The sequence below is a fragment of the Pleurodeles waltl genome, chromosome 4_1, assembly GCF_031143425.1.
Source record: "Pleurodeles waltl isolate 20211129_DDA chromosome 4_1, aPleWal1.hap1.20221129, whole genome shotgun sequence".
In the NCBI taxonomy this organism is placed as follows: Eukaryota; Metazoa; Chordata; class Amphibia; order Caudata; family Salamandridae; genus Pleurodeles; species Pleurodeles waltl.
Window position 1 is genome coordinate 320,161,570 of NC_090442.1, and position 19,273 is coordinate 320,180,842.

General features: G+C 46.0%; 1 protein-coding gene across 2 annotated transcripts; it reads left to right on the forward strand.

The window, feature by feature from the left end:
• The first annotated feature begins 10,144 nt into the window (after window positions 1–10,144).
• Window positions 10,145–17,282, forward strand: LOC138287724 (potassium voltage-gated channel subfamily A member 1). Of its 2 annotated transcripts, none has more exons than XM_069228429.1 (2): window positions 10,145–11,795; window positions 12,107–17,282. In XM_069228429.1, the coding sequence occupies exon 2, from the start codon at window positions 12,582–12,584 to the stop codon at window positions 14,052–14,054; it is 1,473 nt and encodes a 490-aa protein (XP_069084530.1). In that variant the 5' UTR covers window positions 10,145–11,795; window positions 12,107–12,581; the 3' UTR covers window positions 14,055–17,282. The 2 variants fall into 2 exon arrangements, with proteins under 2 accessions (XP_069084530.1, XP_069084531.1); XM_069228430.1 differs by having other exon boundaries at window positions 10,155–10,549.
• The last annotated feature ends 1,991 nt before the right edge of the window (window positions 17,283–19,273 follow it).

Consider the following 19,273-nt stretch of genomic DNA (forward strand, 5'->3'; position numbering starts at 1 on the left):
ATCATGTTTGGCCCAATCAGTCACCCCGTGTGGCCGGACTTCTCTGAGGCGGGCATGAGGAATGTCTGGGTGCAAATGCCACTTCTAGAGCTGACCGTTGATTCTGCCTCAGTTCTCGTGGGGAAGGAGCTCTGAGGGCACTCATGGCTTTGGTCCTCTTTTAGCCCCTCCTTTGTTTGCCTGTGCTGAGACAGTGTGCAGCAGCTTGGGATAATTGTGGACGGTGACTTCCCCCAAGTCTCATGCCGAGTCAAGCTTTGTGAAAAAATTTGATTGATTATCGTGGAGTATTTTTAACCTTAGACAATAGAGATTACTGAACATTGAGGTCCTTGAGGTGGTGTTTCACTGCTGAAAAGGATGAGCATTGCCATTGCATCTGCAGGGTAAAATCTGGGAAAATGGAAATCCAACAATTTTCTAATTCAAGAGTAGCTGTCTACCTGGCTGCTTGTAGAGTTGCATCTCAATTTTTATAATGCAGAGGTTTTTAACCACTGGCCTAGGGGTGTGACCCCAGCAAGGGGCGATCAGCTGGTACTGGGTGTGCTCTTGATGGAGAAGTGTGGTGAAAGTGATTAGGTTGTTGTAAATATTTTGATTCACTCCTCCAAGAAGTAAATCATTGAATTGGTAACCTCCGATGCCTCAGGCAGGCCAACCACTCGAACTGTGTTCCTTCTTGCCCTCCTTTTAGCATCCTCCCCTTGATGTTCAAGGTATTGAATCCTTTTGAAGCGGTCCTGGGTGGTTTGTGAGTGATCCGCCAGTTGTGACTACATGTCCACGATAGTCCGTTCTTTTTCCATAACTCTAGAGGCTAATTTTCTCTGGTCATCACACAGGAGACCAAACTCCACCTGGATCTCCTCTATTCGGGATTTGACAGATGCGCAGAATGTTTTGATGGCTTGCAATATTGGGTCCAAGTTAGCAGTGGGGTCCCGTGGCTGTGATGACAAACAGCCCCTCTCCTCCTCATGGATGGGTGAATGAAACGCCAGTGATGGTGGGCAGGGTTGTTTTTTTGCTTGTTTTTGTCTACTCATCATGATATAATCTGTGAAGCTTAAGTGTCTCTATATGTCTCGGCTGAGATCTAGCATCTTGTGCCACTTCAGGGTGACAGCAGCTGTGACAGTGTATGAAAAGATCCCAACTCTGTTGGCTATATAGAGTTGTAGTCTAACCAGGGAGGTATTGTAGGTATCTGTTTGCCATTCACTTGGATACAACAATTAGTTGAGGCAAAGTAGAAGCTTTCAGGAGCTTACATCATAAGTCATGCTCCTGAGTGGATGCTAGGGTTTTGACTCTCCCAGTGTGGTCCTGTATATCGTGGTAGAGCAATGGCATCTGCCCACCTGCAGGTATGCATTTGTGATGTGGTAATCTTAGGTTAGGTTAACATAATGAAGGCCTTGGAGGCCGTCTGAAGTTTTCTGACCTGTGATTTCAACACACATGGAAACTGGGGAATTCTGCAATGCTGTGCCCTGTAACTGCCAGCAGCCCATTCCGGCCCCTACCGGAGATGTGGTGATCAGATTGTCTCCAGCTAAAGATTACCCACTCAATCACAGGATGAAGGGGGTATGGGTGAGTTCCCTCCTCCTGACAGCAGTTTTCATACACTGAGGTCAGTCATTCCCTTGACTGTTCACTGCATTCTGTGCTAGGGTATCCTTCCTACCTTGAGGACCAATGCAGCACTCTGCCCGGAAACACAATTAATCTGAGCGAGAATGTTCAGGCTAGGATTTCAACGGTGCTCCCCAGGAGTCCAGCATTCTTTCTGCAAGAGTTCCCAGTGTGTCAAAGTGGTGTTTGTCTTCCATGCTCCAGTTAGATCCCCTCATGGGCTGCCCCCACAAAGGCATGGGTCACATGTGTTGCCTCACATGGGACCCATATGCCAATACACGTCATGTGGCCTGTGGGGGGGTCCACTCATTGAGAGTAGTTGTCAGGAGTGTATGGGGGGCCCTGAGTGAGGAGAGAGACTAATCAGTTTCTGAAGCTTACGTGAGGTATCATCCCCCTGCTATGACACGCTTAGGCCCCTGGCATACCTTTAAAGTCTGTCCACAGGGTATCAAGAGTCTCCGATATTAAAGCCAGACCTCGGTGAGGCAAATGGGCATCCCACACCGGGCTTGTCACTGCTAGGCCATTATCATTGAGTATGCCACTGAAATGTCAAATGGCAGTGCTCCATCAGGATGCATTGTCCAGCACTGTGTGTGTGCTCACTAAGAGGGGCCTAGGTTGTCGGCCTTGCCCTGGTCAGATCAGCAGGTGTTCGCCGCTATTACTGATGTGCTCTGGTGAGCAGGCGCTACAGTCAATTAGGCCAGACCAATGCTAGTGTTATTACTGGGGGGTTTCTCAGGGTGCCGGCTCTGACCCTGGGGTGACAGCCATTCCTTTCAATTTCGGCTTATCGTCCTGCCCCCTCACCTCTTGCTGAAGTCTCAAGGGGATCATTAGGTGGCCTGTGCTGGATGTGCGCCATCTATGTTTGGCTCTCCCAGCGGGGCTATTGGAAGTCGGAGTATAGTGTGCCGTTGGTCAGTAGCCCTGGGCCCTGGAATTACATCTGTGGCAAGGAGGCTTGGATCTATGCATTTGTCTCCTTTTGGTCAGGACTGCAGGTCCTCTTCGCTATCCACTTTGGGTCTTGAGAGCTGCAGCGCAGCATTGGATCAGGCCTTAACAATGGTGCCATTGCTGTTGGGGGAGGGACCCACAGGGGTCATGTCATCCTTACGTGTGGATCTGCGGCCACACTTGTTTTTCGGTCTCTGCTTTTGTTGCTGTGTCGCTCTTAATGTGTAAGATGTAGGAGTGGCCGATGCTGCAGTTAGGTGCAGAATTAGTGACAATTCCTCAGTTCACCATGTGGAGCTTAGGTAAACTGCATCCATCTGTTCTGCTTCCAGGCCCCTCCCTCCTTTTGCACCGACAAAATACTGAGAAATGCCTGTTGTTTCTCAAGATTGGACTGGTATAATAAAAATTACGCCAGGGGTTATAGTTAAGTTGAGATCAATGCACTTATTTAGACTGTTTTGAATGCACCATTTGCCACTGATTGTCCCCAAAACTAGAATCCAAAGTTGCCAATCCTACTAGATCTACATGGCCAATGTACATGAAAATGTGACATTTGTACTTCATTCCACTAATTTTACTTGAGGGAATTCCCATTATGCGATGTAAAGAACAATAAGCTCAGACCAATGTTACTGGCCCAACGTCTTTTAACCTAAATTCTCCAGAAATACATTCATCATAATATAATTAAATGTACCTCAACAGTAAAGAGAACCCCAACAACTATTTTTGACTTCTGATTCTGAAGAAGACTCTGCCACCAGGTTAGCCTCCTGGTAAGCCTACTGCCCAGGTTTGGACCTAGCAGCACCACTGAAACTGGGACATCTAGACAAAACAAGGGATGATAAAGATCACCTTTGTTACACCTCTCCTGACTTTTTACAGCACCAAGAAAAAAACGTACAGCTACCCACTTATTAATAAAAGCTTGTAGAATGTGTGCAGTTCTTTCATCTCCCCTCCTGCCACTCACTCTGTGATGTAACTCATTCACATCATCAGCTCAAGTGATGTAAAAGCTTTAAAGTACACAAAACAGCCATGTTAAAGGCACAGTGGGGGTTACTTGCCACAACAGAGACAGGCTTTAGACAGCCATTGTTGTTGCCCAACTTAAGGAAGGAGGTGAAAGTAAGGGCTTCTGTGAATTCACACCTAGAACTTTGATGCCCATGCGCAACACAGTTAGATGCCAATGGAATTTGTTGACTATTTTACAAAGAACAGCAAGCATCAAAGTCAATTTTTACAGAGGTTTTTTTAACTTAATATTTAGTTGTAAAAATGTAAAACACACATACACACAAACACACACATACAAAGATATATACATTCACTGAAAAAAAGGTTACAGGGATGTTATAGTTAAGAAATATAATTTAAAAAATGTAGAAATGAACTTGAAAAGCAAAAAGTTACAGGGACGTTATAGTAAGGCTCACATTTCAAACATACAAAACCATAGATATTCAGCTATTATAGTCACAGTTATTTCAAGTAACTATAACTCGTGTCCAAAGGTAACTATAACTTGTGCCCTCACAGTTTTCTCATAAATAATGTTACTGCAAATGTTACAGTTATATTATCAATAATGGTATCAAAGAGGTCATGAGTGCTGTAATATTAACAGTGCATGGTGGAGGCGTGAGTTATAGGTACCGTAGGTCATGAGTTTCTATGTTTTTTTAATTCTATTTCCTTACTATGGTGTCCCTGTAACCTTTCATTTTTCTGTGAATGTCCATGTTCTTTTAACATAAAGTAATTTTTAATTATTTTACTTTAATCCAGCTCCCTATATTCACCCAACTCACTATCACGCACGACCTTCAGCCCTGTGCACCAGGGGTTGGCTGAAGGGTAATTTGCAGTGCATAGTAATTAGCAGTGCATGTAATTAGCAGAGGGTGCGAGTTTTAGTTACTATAGGGGGTGAATTATAGTTATTTGAAATAACTATAACTATAACTGCTGAATTTCTCTGGTTTTGTACGAGTAAATTCAGAACCTAACTAAAGCGTCCCTGTAATCTTTGTTTTCTTCAATGAATTTCTAAGGTTTTTTTAATTCTTTTTCCTAACTATAACCTCCCCGTAACCTTTGTTTTTTCAGTGAAATTCTATGGTTTATTTAACTTGAAGCAATTTTCATAACTATATGTTAATCCAACTACCACCGCACATGGCCTTCAGCTGTGCACACCGGCGGTTGGCCTCAGAGCCTGCGGCCAACCCCTTTATCAATGCAAATCCCACGCTGTGCATGGCCTTCAGCCATGTGCAGCAGGGGTTGGCCGAATGGTCCATCTCGGCTCAGTGGTCCCCAACCCCTGTGGCCCGGCCATGTGACCTGGGTGTCCCTCAGGGCACCCAGTCACAATGTTGGAGACCGTGTGGGGAGCCTGAAGTCCCCAACAGTCCCAGCTGGCTCCCTGCCTCCTGCGCACAGCTGTCACAAAGAGGGAGACGCTGAAGCAGCTCCCTTTCTGTGAGAGCAATGTTTCCTCTATATCCCTGCCTGCATCTCCCTGGGCAGGGAAACAGAGTAAACCTTTGTTTGTAGCGAAGGAGAGCTGTTTGACAGCTCTCCCTCATTGCGTGCAGAGTGTTTGCTGTGGCTTGGCCGCTGTAAAGCTGCAGGTAAGCCACAGCAAGCAGGAATATCCCAGTAGTGGACATCCTGGGATATAGCAGGAGCCAGTCCTGGGTGGCGGGGTCCCCAGGGCCATCTGTGGCTCCTCAAGGGGGGCCATGCAGACCCCCTCCAATGTAAATAGCCCAAAGGAGGAGGCAGTCCCTGTGGCTGTGAGGGTCTCAAATGATCACCCTTTTTTTAAGGTTTGCCCTGGGGAGTTAGTGGTCCCCAGGGTTGCAGGGGGAGCTGCGTGGCCCCACCCCCCACACACAATTACGGAAGTGCCCCAGGGAGGTGGTGGTCACTGGGGCTGTGGGGGCCGTACGCCCCTCCAGCACATAATTACTGAAATGCCCTGAGGAGGTGGCAGTCCCCAGGGCTGCAGGGGGTATACAGCCCTGCCGCATTAAAATAGCAATGCCCCCAGTACTTGACACATCCGGGGACTTCAGAATTAACACCTGTGAGAGCATGTGCTTGTTTTTTTTTTACACTTTTTTTGCTGCAAATTCTCAAATTTTACAAATTCATGGCAAAAAAAATACTTTTTTGCCCTGACGTAGTCACCTCTGGAACCCCAACACAAGAGCTAAGGGGTCAGGGTGTCTCTACCCTGGCTCCCTTTCTTTTTTCTATACTTTTTTGAGGGACTCGCTGAAGCCGAGTCCCAAGATGGCTGCCAACACTTCCGGCTTGAAGTGTTGGCAGACAATCAGAGCTGTTCATTTCTCTGCGCAAGCTTGTTATTCGCAAAGGCTTCACGGCCAGAGATATAGAAATTCAGTTTTCTCAAAAACCACTCGAAGGATTTACACCAAATAAGCAAAAGCACAATCTGTGCACCAAAAGCTAGCTTTTTGCCAAATTTGGTGTAATTCCATCCAGTGGTTCAGGCTGTAGCCTTGTTCAAAGGTCCTATGGGAATTAACATGGGAAATGCAACTTTTTTTACCCCCTCCCCCCCTTTTTACTGCCCCTCTTGATGGATCAACCCAAAACTGTCCATGCACAACAAGAATCAATAGGGCACCTTTTTTTGGAATGCTTATGACGATTCGTTAAATGGTGCCAAAGATAGAGGCAAGTCAAAAAACACTTTTTCTATGGAAACATGGTACTAACTATAACTGCCTTGTGGCATATTACCTAGAGGTAATATAAATATACATATATATTCCTATTACCTCTAGGTAATATGCCACTATGTAGTGGAAACAGAGGAAACCTCTGCTCACAACCAGTGAGAGCTGTTTGACGTCTTTCACTTCCTGCGAGAGGAGTGTTTGCTGTGACTTGGCAGTAGCTGTCAAAGCTCCTGCCAATTCAGAGCAAGCATCTGTGCCCCAGGGGTGGACACCCCAGGACATAGCAGAAGCCAGGCCTTGGGGATGGCAGTCCCCAGGGCCTAAATGGGCTCCTCAAGGGGGGGCCTCACGGCCCACTCCAACATTAGAATTTGTCCTGGGAGGTGGATGTCTGCAGGGCTGCTGGGGGCCGCGCACCCCGGCATTAAATTAAATGTTTGCCCATGGGAGGGTGGCAATCCACAGCGCTGTGGGGAAGCTGTGCTGGTCCCCCATATATAACTTAATTTCAGCCCCAGGGAGATGGTGGTCCCCCATGCTGCTGGACGGACACATGGTCCCCACCTTTAATTCATCCTTAGTCCAGGGGAGGTGGCAGTCCCCGGGGCTGTGGGAGACCGTGCCTCCCCTCTGCATTAAATTAAATGCTTTCCCTGGGAAGGTGGCAGTCTCTGGGTCTGAAGGGTGCCATGCGCCTCCCCGCATTAAATTAAATGTTTGCCCCTGGGAAGTGGTGATCCCCAGGGCTGGCGGGGGGGTAGCGGGTCCACCACACATAATTCAACTATAGCCCCTCCCCATTAATTGATTTTTAGCCCTAGGTAGGTGGCGGTCCCCGGGGCTGTGGGGGCCCCCCAAATATAAATAAGTATGAGTATGATATATACATATATTCACTCAAAAAAACAAAGGTTACAGGAACGTAATAGTTAAGCTCACATTTTATTCATACAAAACCATAAAAATTCATCTTTTATAGTTAGAGTTATGACAAACAATTATAACTCGTGCCCTAAGGTAACTATAACTCGCGCCCCCGCCATGCACACTTTTATCGTCAAAGGTTTTACTGCAAATGTTACATTGATATTATCAATAATGTTATCAAAAATGTCATGAGTGCTGTAATTTGTGGGGTAATTAGCAGTGCACGGTGAGGGTGTGAGTTATAGACGGTGTATCTGGGGTGAGAGTGGCTGTGAGAGTAGAGACACACTGACCCTTAGATCTGGTGTTGAGGTCCAAGAGGAACTCAGCCAGAAAAAGAAAAAACATTACTCGATTTTCTGACGTCATCACGAATTTGCTGTAATAATTTAAAAAAAATATGTGCGGTCTCCTTCACTTGTTTGAATATAGCCCTGAGGTGGGCCAGGTCCAGGGCCAAAGTAAAAAGTAAAGAGTTACACGGGGACCCATTCAGGGCTTTTTAGTGCCCCAGGGACTGCCACCTCACTTGGGCTTATTTTTCATTTAATGCATGAGGGGCGCGTGGCCCCTCTGCAGCCCTGAGGACCACCACCTCCCCAGAGCTTCCTTCTATTTCAATGTAGAAGGGAGGGTGCACCCCCCCATCTCCCCAGCAGCCCCAGGGACTGCCACCTTCCCGGGCTGTTTATGAAAATGTGGGGAGAGTTCCTGGCCCTCCTCAGCCCCGGGGACTACCATCTCCCTGGGGCACTTATTACAATGTAAATACTGGGGGCCTCTCTGCCCCCCCCCCCCCACAGCCTCATGTACAGCCACATCCCCAGGGCACTATTTTCAAATCAAATGCAGGGAGGCTGCCCAGCCTTTCGCAGCCCAGGCACATCTACTTCACCAGGGCACATATTCAAATCATATGCTCAGCACCCCCACCCTCCCATCACTGGAGAACTGTCACCTCCCCAGGGCTAATGTGAAAAAAACAGCCCCAGGGAATACAACATCTCTGGGCCTAAATGAAGAGTTGGAGTGGGGCTGTGAGGCCCCCTTTAAGGAGCCATTGATGGCCCTAGAGACTACCACCCCCCACAGGGCCGGCTCCTGCTAGGTTCTCGGGTGCCCATCCTGGGAGATAGCTGTTTGTTTTTGCTAAATGCTCCCACCAAACATATGCAAACAAACTCCACTTTCTGCAAGTGAGAGAGTTCAAACTGCTCTCCCTTGCAGAAAGCCGCGTTTTCGTCTGTGTTCCCTGCATGAAAATATATGTACAGGAAAGACAGATGAAAACATTGCTCCCTCAAGCAGGGAGCTGCTATTAAAAGCTGCTCACTGTGTGTGAGAGCAATGCCAGCTCCCACATGATGTGGGGAGCCGGCTAGGACTGCGGGGTCCTGATGCTTCATCTGCGGTCCTGTCTCTCTCTCTCTCCCTCATCCATCCCATAATGAGATGGATGAGAGAAAGAGAGAGAGAGATTAGTACTGAGGCACCTGTGGCATAGTGGTTAAGTTCTCTGACCCTCAACCTGAAGGGTATATACACATTACGAACTCACCTGTAGGTAGTTATAGTTATGACCATGTTTCCATAGAAAAAGCATTTTTGGACTTGCCTATATCTTTGGCCGGTTTGACAAATCCTCCCAAAATTTTCCAAAAAGTGTGTCTGTTATTCATGTTGCGCATGGGAAATTTATGTTGATTCGTCAAGTGGGGGCCGAGAAAATGGGGCGATCAAAAAGGTTGTATTTGCCATGTTAATTCCCATGGGACCTTTAGACACCACTACAGCCTGAAGCGCTGAACAGAATGACATGAAATTGGGTAGAAAGGTAGGTTTTGGTAATCAGATTATGCTTTTGCATATTTGATGTACAACCATTAAGTAGTTTATAAGAAATTAAAAAAAATGGGGCAGGCTTGGGTGGTTATGGGGGTTGGCTGCAGCAACCCCTGCTGTGCACAGCCTTTGACCATGCATGCCCCAAGTTTAGGTGGTTAATGGTGTTTGACTGCTCGGGCCTGGACGCAGGCCATGACCTGTGGCCAACTCCTGCTGCACATAGCCTGGGATTGGCTACAGGGCCTGGGCCATGTGCAAAGGCCATGTGCAGCAGTGGTTAGATTAACGTATAGTAATGAAAATGACGTGTTTAAAAAAAAAAGCACATAAAAATTCACTGAAAAAAACAAAGGTTACATGGACATTAGAATTAGGAAATAGAATAAAAAAACATAGACATTCACTTCAAAAATCAAAGGTTACAGTGACATTATAGTTAGACTTACATTTTAAACGTACAAAACCATAGAAATTCACCTGGTATAGTTAGATTTATCTCAAGTAACTATAACTCGTGCCCTACCCCACAATTACGGCACTCATGACATCTTTGATAACATTATTGATAATATCAATGTAGTATTTGCAATAAACTTTTTGACAAAAAACTGTTCATGGCAGGGATGCAAGTTATAGTTACCTTAGGGAACGAGTTATAGTTACTTGAGCCTAACTATAACGTCCATGTAACCTTTGTTTTTTTCAGTGAAAATATATATCTATATATACAAACACACAAACACCCCAGGGTGTGGCCTTGTGCAACTGGCAGCATTGCCATAGGTGCTTGGTATGGACTGTAAATCTGCTAATGTCACTGCCTGTGGAGCAAGTTCGTCACCTTGCCACTGTATGCCAAACAGCTGTTGTGTGCACACTGAGACTGGCATATGAGTGCTCATCATCCCTGCCGTATCTGGGAAAAGCAGAGCAAAAGAGAACACTGCATCGCCTTTACTGACCCCGCCTTACCCTGTGATGCTGCTGTGCTAGGCCAGGCCTACCAGGGGACGCTGCAGAGCCTACGCTGCGTAGTACAGCAGCAGCGTCTGCCCGAAGCACACTGCGGACAGCAGTCCACGCCGGGAGCCACCTGATTCAGTCCCTGGGTTTTTTCCGCTTCCACTGCATCCTCCAGCACTGGACCTTTTGACGGAAAGGAAGCGATGCCTGTATCCCGGTGGACTGCCAGGCGCGTCTAAACGGATGATTTCTCAAATATGTTGCCGCTGGCGGCCGAGGGTGCCCATGGAGGAGACTCAGCAGGAATGAGGCGGGCCAGCAGCCGGGGAGAATCCTCCGGCCTCACCGCATACACCTCTCCTCGCCTCTTTCCCAAAACCCGTCTGACTCTCACCGCTCCGTGCACCACATAGACCCGTGGCGCTCGGCTCGGGCCTCGCTACCGCCTTTTGTATGACCCGGGCAGGATCAGGGTATGTGCATCTCGCTCTACTAACCTAGTAATTCCCCTGCCAAGCAGTGCGTCCCTCGTGCCGCCTCTGTATTGTATAAATACAGGACTGTTGTTGATTTCTAAATGTGATGATGTTGGATCTGCCAATAAAAATGTCGGCCTTGACAATGCAGATGCGTTTTCAAGGCTATCACGACAATAGCTGTGGCAAGGTCTCCTGTTTATTTTGTAGTATGTGGGCCGTGTGTGCGGAGGTGTTTACAGACAGGGGATATGTGTGCCTCCCCGGGAAGTCGCCGCCGCTGCTGTCTCGGATGGGCATTGTGTGTCAGTGTGAGAGTGTATAGCTTGCTCGCTGCACGACTCGTTTGCCTGCTCCTCATGTATCGGTCATTCCGTGCATGTGCCCGTTGGGGCTGCATCGAGCCCTGCAGCCCCACGCCGGTCTCTGCATTGCCCTTTACCCCATACATCGCGGGGCTGTCCCGGTTCATACATGACATGACTGGCCTGCTTGCTGCTCCCGTATGCTCGAGCGCGCACAACGACTGAGGGATGTGGGTGCCTTGCACGCTGCCTGCATTGCGTCTATACAGTATTTCATATTTGCCATGTGAAGTCACCCAGAGGGAATCGTTTTTCTACCCCCACCATTGAACCGTCAAAATGCGCTTGTTTGTAGCTGCTTGGTTGAAGTCTGGGGGCGAAGCAGCCGCGAGACTACCTATGTATGTCCGAACCTATCTGCACCAAAGAGCTCTCATGTTTCTGCTGAGACTGCAACGTCAAGAAATGGCTGGAGTTTGCTTATTGCGTTTAATGTATTCAGCCGCCCCCGTCCCACACTCATTACTGCTGCTATAGAGCGGGCTCTCTGCTACCGAGTATGCAGCCTGGCTGCACCCTGCTTGCAAACCTTCCCACTAGCCTTTCACCATTCGGGGTAACGTGAAATGGGAAGGAACCCGGGGAAACGCACCCCATTTCCACCACTTTTCACCCTATTGCTGGACAGAAAGCTCGCTTTATGCGGTTCCTCATCAGTAACTAATTAAATATGATTGCTCTCCATGCAGCCTAACATAGTCTATGAATATTTCAGCAGATCTTGTACTCCTAGCGCTGTAAAACGATATCCATAATAAAAAAAAGGGCGCAGACGGGCTAGCTGCATGCGCCTCTTGGATGCTGCAAGGCTTGACGCATTCCTACAGTGCTTGATTATTTTTTTATACCTCTATCATTCCTGCCGCCGAGAAAGCCAGGTAAGACACCAGATTACTTTATTTGTTTTTCGTAAATGTGTCTGCATGCCTGTGTACTATTCTTTTGGGAATGCCTTGTCAGTGCATTGTTTATCAATTTTAATTTCAAAAGCCATAATCGGTGTGTGTACAGTACGTTGAGATTTTGTGCAGTGTTAGTAGTAGCACCAGGCACTTAGATAACAAAACAAAAAAAACGCTTGAGTGATTCTGAGGCAAATTGTTGATGATTCATTGTCACAGCTGTGTGGTTTTGTGCCCCAAACTGAAAGCATTTTGTTGTGTTTTTTGTTGTGTTTATTTTCGTGCAGTCTCCATCTACCGCACTGGCGTGAGAATACCTTTCACCTGTAAGGGAAGAACAGGAGCGGCAGAGAGAGCGCGAGAGGGCGGCAGTCGGAATCTGCTGAGTTGGCAAACCATCGCATCCATCCTTTTCTGTATTTTTTGGGGTTGGAGAAGCTGGGTGACAGCAGCAGAACGGCAATGGTTGAGTCAGCGATAAAGGCAGGATTGCATTAAAAGCAAGGAAACAGACAAGGGGCAACCGGCCTGTTTGCCCAGCACTGTGGACCCATCTGGAGCACGATCGTGTGTGTGTGTGTGTGCGCGTGTGTGTTGCTGGGAGGCCAAAGGACGCACATGCGCGCGCACACACACACACCTACGCTCACACGTATTTTAGCTCAGGTAAAAGCAAGATCAAGACCAGAAAGGGGAAGCACCCTGGAGCCAAGGTGAACAAAACCTGCTTCCGTCCCCTGAGCACCACCTGCCAGGAGGAAAATGACTGTGATTGCAGGGGAGAACATGGACGAGACCTCAGCCTTGCCTGGACACCCCCAGGACAGCTATCAGCCTGACCATGAAGACCATGAGTGCTGTGAGCGGGTGGTTATCAATGTGGCTGGCCTCAGGTTCGAGACCCAGCTCAAGACACTGGCCCAGTTCCCAAACACCTTATTGGGAAACCCCAAAAAGCGGATGCGCTACTTTGACCCTCTGAGGAATGAGTACTTCTTCGATAGGAATCGCCCCAGTTTTGACGCCATATTGTATTACTACCAGTCTGGGGGCCGCTTGAGAAGGCCTGTCAATGTGCCCCTGGACATGTTCTCAGAGGAAATAAAATTTTATGAACTTGGAGAGGAGGCAATGGAGAAGTTTAGAGAGGACGAGGGCTTCATCAAAGAAGAAGAGCGCCCCTTACCAGAAAAAGAGTACCAAAGGCAAATATGGCTTTTGTTTGAATACCCAGAAAGCTCAGGCCCAGCCAGAATCATCGCCATTGTCTCGGTCATGGTGATCCTCATTTCTATTGTTATATTTTGCTTGGAGACACTTCCAGAGCTCAAAGCTGACCGGATATTTTCTCAAAGGAGGAGTGACAACAGCACCGTGTTCTACAAAACCAACATCTTCACTGATCCATTCTTTGTGGTAGAGACCCTCTGCATCATCTGGTTTTCATTCGAGTTACTGGTGAGATTTTTTGCCTGCCCAAGTAAGCCAGAATTCTTCAAAAACATCATGAATGTCATTGACATAGTGGCTATTATCCCCTACTTTATTACTTTGGGGACTGAAATGGCTGAGCAAGATGGGCCAGTGAAGGGGGAACAAGCAACATCTCTAGCCATCCTGAGGGTCATCAGACTGGTAAGAGTCTTCCGAATCTTCAAACTCTCCAGACACTCTAAGGGCCTCCAGATTTTGGGACAGACTCTCAAGGCTAGCATGAGAGAACTAGGTCTACTCATCTTCTTTCTATTCATTGGGGTCATCTTGTTCTCTAGTGCAGTCTATTTTGCTGAAGCTGAAGAAGATGAATCTCATTTCACAAGTATCCCTGATGCTTTCTGGTGGGCGGTGGTGTCCATGACCACTGTGGGCTATGGTGACATGTACCCAGTGACAATTGGAGGCAAGATTGTGGGCTCTCTGTGTGCCATAGCTGGCGTGCTAACAATTGCCCTGCCTGTACCTGTCATCGTGTCCAACTTCAACTACTTCTACCACCGAGAAACTGAAGGGGAAGAACAGGCCCAGTTGCTCCACGTTAGCTCCCCTAATTTGGCCTCCAACAGTGACCTGAGTCGGCGTAGCTCTTCCACAGTCAGCAAGTCCGATTACATGGAAATTGAAGAAGACATGAATAATAGTATAGATAATTATAGAGAGTCAAATCTCAGAACTGGCAACTGTACCGTGGCCAACCAAAATTGTGTTAACAAAAACAAGCTGCTGACAGACGTGTAGGAAATCCCTGCAGTTTTGTGGCTCTGAAGTGACAATTTGTAGATGCTTTAAAAACACTTCTTTGAATGCTTTATTTACCTCGTCAATGAATTTTTGCATTGCGAATTTATGCTCAGCGATCAACAAGCTTTCAGAATCCGTGAAAGATTATATTGCAATTTATTTTTTAAACGTGTTTTTTTCTACTGGTACTTGAATAAAAAACAAACTATTCCAGCCAGTACAGTTAGATAGAAAGCCTGATGCTCCTAAGCAGGAACACCCCTTACACTTTTGCTCGTTGACCCTAAAATTAAAAAAAACAATCATTATTGATAACAGATAATGTACAAGCATGAATATCTAGCACTTCTTATCTGCAGACTGCATCCAATGAAGGGCATCAAACTAAAAGTTCAGCTAAAATATGCACACGTTTGCTATCTCCCCTGGTCCTCACCCTTTTTCAAAGGTTATGCAGTGATCTACGGCCTACAGTTCCACATAGCACCTTAAAAACAACACAGTCGACCGGTTTTTGTTATTGTAAAACCTTTATTAGAATTAATCTAAAATATAAAGTTATAAAAAATAAACGAACGAGGCAAGACAAAACTATCTGCAATGCTGCTAGAATTCATAATGCAGATGATTTAAACTTTTTTTCGGGGTCCAGAAAATTGGATGCAACATATTTGCCCCTTTGTTGCAAGACAGCACAACAGAGTGTCCTATAGCGCATGTTTTGACTTTGATACTAATTATTTTCTAATCGCATGGGAGATGTTACCTCAAATCATAGGGGATAAGCTTTCGTTTGAACTGAATCTTATGAGAGACATTATTTATTTTTCATTTGCATTCACCAAAAGTGCACTCCTTAATTTATTAAATATTTCATTAGTCATTTAAAGTACTGTATTTAAGTGTGTATGTTAGTCAAATGGGAACAATAACTTTCGGAGATCACAGCATGATAAAAAAAATACTCAGCATTATGGCTCATTTGACTAAGGTGTAACCCGAAATAATTAATGCATGATTTCAATATTAAAACAAGTGCTTGTTGGGCTAGTGGACCAGAAGGAATGGGGGAGAACTGACAGTTGATAGTGCTTTGTTCGGAGAAAGTTTGTTAACTTCTGTCTGTCCAGAAAATGTTGGGAACGTAACACATCCCACCCCAGAATGCGGCAATATATGGAAAATTATGAAATCAGGTTGTAAGTAGCAGCACGTAAGAAATGCTCTACATTTTAACTGAAAACCAAGGTGCAACTGCATGTCTTTGGTGCAATCTCAGAATGTAACTTCACTTTATGTATTTTATGCATCCAAATTACCGCCCATTTTCGTTGCAGCCATATTTTGAGGTCTATTGAATTTTGTACTCCCTGGCGACTCAATGCAGAAACGTAACTGATTGTCTCAGATAGTTGCTAGTGCCTTTATCCTTTACCCATTGAATCTCTGAAAGTGCCTCTGGGATCCAAGCTGAGAAGCACCAGGACCACTTTTGGCATCGGGGGGGAGGTTGACTTCTTCCCCAAAAACTAAAGGAATGTACAGTCGTATCCCCCCAACCTCTCCTGCAGGCATAGAAGGGAAGAGTTCTCATTTTAAGAGCTTCTCAAAACACCAGCCATGGATTTGTGGGTGCCCTGTGGATGTATCCCCTTGGTTGCTTGAAAGCTGAGAAACCGTGTGTGTGTTCCTATATGTCCTTGCTGCGGAAGACAGCTCTCTGGTAGTTTTCATTTTTTTGCATACTGAGTGGGCACCGTCAATCTGGCATTACGCAGGAAAGTGCTTTTCATTGAATATTGATTTATTTATTTTTTTAATATGGATTGCTTTTTGAATCTTTCATGATGCTGCTCGACCTAGAGTTTTCTTTCTACTAAATAAATGCATACAAGTGCACCAATTCCTAGGAAATCGGGCACATATGGAATCAAAGAACATACAGAGCACCCTTGCCTCTTTTCCTGCTTAATTATCGCCTATTTTTATTAGGCAGCACATAAATGACAAAACTTTGTTTCTTGAGCGACATGAGGACTCATGCTGCCGGCCTCTTTTTTCACATCCTTCTCTCCAGCAAAAGAAATGAGTGCAGAGCTTTTTTTCTGAAGGGCAGATTAAACGTGTGGTATCATAGAGAAATAAGGGGAAGACGAAAGGGGGACAGAAACAAAGAAAGCACGATAGAGAAGGGGCGAGCTGCACCTCCTTCCTTTAGTCTAATCCTGTCATCCGGCTGCTGACCCACGGAACGCATAATGGACCTTTGACCCGGTAGCAGCTCTTGGAGGTGAGGGAAGCCACATGAAAGTCTGCGTTGGAAAACAAATGCCTTTCACCCACAATTAGGCACTATAAATCTCTCACGTCGGACACGGACATGCTGGAATTCCCTCTTCCGCACTTAGCATGTGGCAAGCTACTGTTGACCTCTTCGATTGTACACACCCCTTTGACTGTATAGAAAGGCACTTCGAACAGAAAAAGGGGATTCTCTTCATTTTACGCACAATCTTGAAAAGAAATGTCAGGTTTACTTGGAAGGGATATTTATTTCCGTGTGGAACTTTCTGTGATACTAGGAGAACAAGAATCAGGGGCTTTCAATTAATCTCCAGACTTGCAGGACATTAAATCAACATTTGAAAGAAAAATAACATTTAATATTTCCCTCTTACCAAAAGAAAACCACAAAACCATATTCACGATTGTCCTGGTTCCTCCACATCACCTGCCCTGGAATTATGAGACACCGTTGCCCCAGCAAGGCGGCCTGAATGCTGCACTTCAGTAAAACAGCAATAACCCATGCTATGCTGTGAGGCTGGTGAGCGATGCAAGAGTAGCATCTGCCAGGTGAGGCTCACTCCCTTAGTTTCTAGAAGCTGGGTAACTGCACCTTAGTTTGACTACTGGGCTGACTTCTGCATGTAAAAAGGAGAAGTGCTGCATGCGAGGGTTCATTTGGCCAGGGAGCGGGGTGGTTCAGTTGGGGCAGTTTGGGGAGTATGAATCACTAGTTACCCATTCATAGCTCATTAAAGTATCAGAACATACTAAAGTCTTGAGTACAGGGAAGAACTCATGTAGCATAGGCATGCATTTCTGGCAAGTATGAAAAGAAATAATGTTCTGACCCCTTGCACTATACGTGCTAAAATATCTTTGTAGACCTGAAGGTGCACTTAACAACTGCCTGTTCTTACAAATAAATGTAATTTTTTTATTTACATTGCGTTTGCTGCTCAGCTTATTTGGGGACGTTCCTAAAATGTAGTGTTGTGTTATTATGGAGATGGGGGTTGCCCATGAGTGCTGACTGCAAGATGGCTGTGCAGAAGATACCCACCTTAGTGTGGGAAGTTGGAACAAGAGTGGATGTTGAATAGGGTATACCTGCGCCAGAGTCGAAACTTTTGAAGAAATTATGTCCTATAATAGACATCCTACCTCACAAGGGGCGTGTTCCTGTTTTTCAATGATAGAATGCAATCGATAGTGGTGCAACACAAAGTGATGCCCCCCTGCAAATGTAAGGATTGGCCCCTGAGTCTACCATATCTCATAGATATTAATTGACCTTTGCCTGAATGGGACCCCTTGAGGGGTTGAGGGGGACCTTGTAGGAATGTCCCCTCCCTTGCACTGAAAGGGATTGTGTTATGCCTCTGCCAAACGCACCATGGTCGGGCAGATATCTAACTAATGTGCTTCTGATGTAGGTCTTCTTCCAATGGAAGTGCCCCTTATTTATATTAGGGTTAGACCCCCAGTAAGAGACCGAGTCTCTTCTCCACATGTCATGGTCTGTCCTAAATGGCCGAACCATTTAGGATCACATTCTTGAAAGAGATACAACAGCAGCACAAGAAGGTACATTACACATTGATGCTCTGTAATCTATACCATTATTTCCTAGAATATGGAAATTAAATATCCCTATATGGAGTCGATTTGCAACTCGTTATTTTCCAGGTGCTTAACTCTTAGGAGGATTAAGCCCTAGTAATCACAACCATGAGTTAATCCCTTCGTAAAAACAAACGGGGCGTGTCTCTAAAATGGTATTCCTTTAATACAGCATGATCTCATTCTCTGAAGATCATTCAGCGCCCCTTTACCACAGTATTAAAAGATCTACCCCAGCTAGCCGAAGATATATTTAGATTCATATGTAAAAATAGAAATAAAATAGTGTTGTGTAGTAACTTGCACCGTTTTGTTTACATTTTCTTTGATGCATTTTGAATGATCACGGTTGCATTCCTGTGTAATATGAGAACTCTTCCCTCATAGTACAAGAATGCAAAAGTGCAGCCTTCACCAGCCTTTTGGTGCTTCACAGATACCACATACGGCTCGAGATTGTCATCTCTTTTAATTACTGAAAAGAACATGGATTTTGCAGTCATCATAACAGCACCTTGCAGTTCATTTAATGTGTGTCTGTTGACGGTTAGTAGTGATATATGGAGTTCATGACTGTGACCCTTGTGTGCTGCAGGGGACTTTCCTTCATTGACTGATCCTAGTCACGTCATCACAACAAGAAGAGAGCAGTCAGGTTATGTTCAATGCCACTAGAAAGTTGAGGTGGAAACCCGCCCACAGGGATTCAGCAGGAATTGATAGGCTGTTGGTCCTGCGGTGCTGCCCCCTTCGCGCCCCACCCCTTCTGTCTCCCTTCCTCCTGGATGCCATGATGGTTTAATTGATGCATCCCTGCGGCCAAGACAGCGTGGCTTCACGGCGCTCAATCAGAGGGCCGCAGCAGGAAGCACTTTAGCGCTCGGGTCCCGGGAGAGGCAAGGGCAGCTGGGTAAGTGGTTTGTGATTGTGATGTCAGAATGATACATGAACAGCCCCGTGTTCTCGTAATGAGCTTGAGAAGCTCCGTACAATGCGCATAGCCTATGAGCACAAACTATCAAGCCTGGTATTATACTGTACATTATGCTGTGCGGCAAGTGGTGTTTGTGTGCCTTACCTTCACCCCTGCTGTTCATAAAGCTCTGAGCATAAGCTCTCAAATGCTTGCACTGAGCCTGTTCACAATGGGATGTTGTATTAGTGCCCCAGTATAGTTCTTCTTTCTAATCAACCCTAGGCAGTAATCACAGTCATCACACAGGGCAGGGTGTTTGGTTGGGCCTTCTGTGTAGTCACTCTTCATTGGATGTTCTATACATTGCATCTCTCTGGGGATGTTCTGCACA

What these genes read in the sequence shown, in the direction of transcription:
- LOC138287724 (XM_069228429.1), top strand. Translation starts at nt 12,582, where the DNA reads ATGACTGTGATTGCAGGGGAGAACATGGACGAGACCTCAGCCTTGCCT.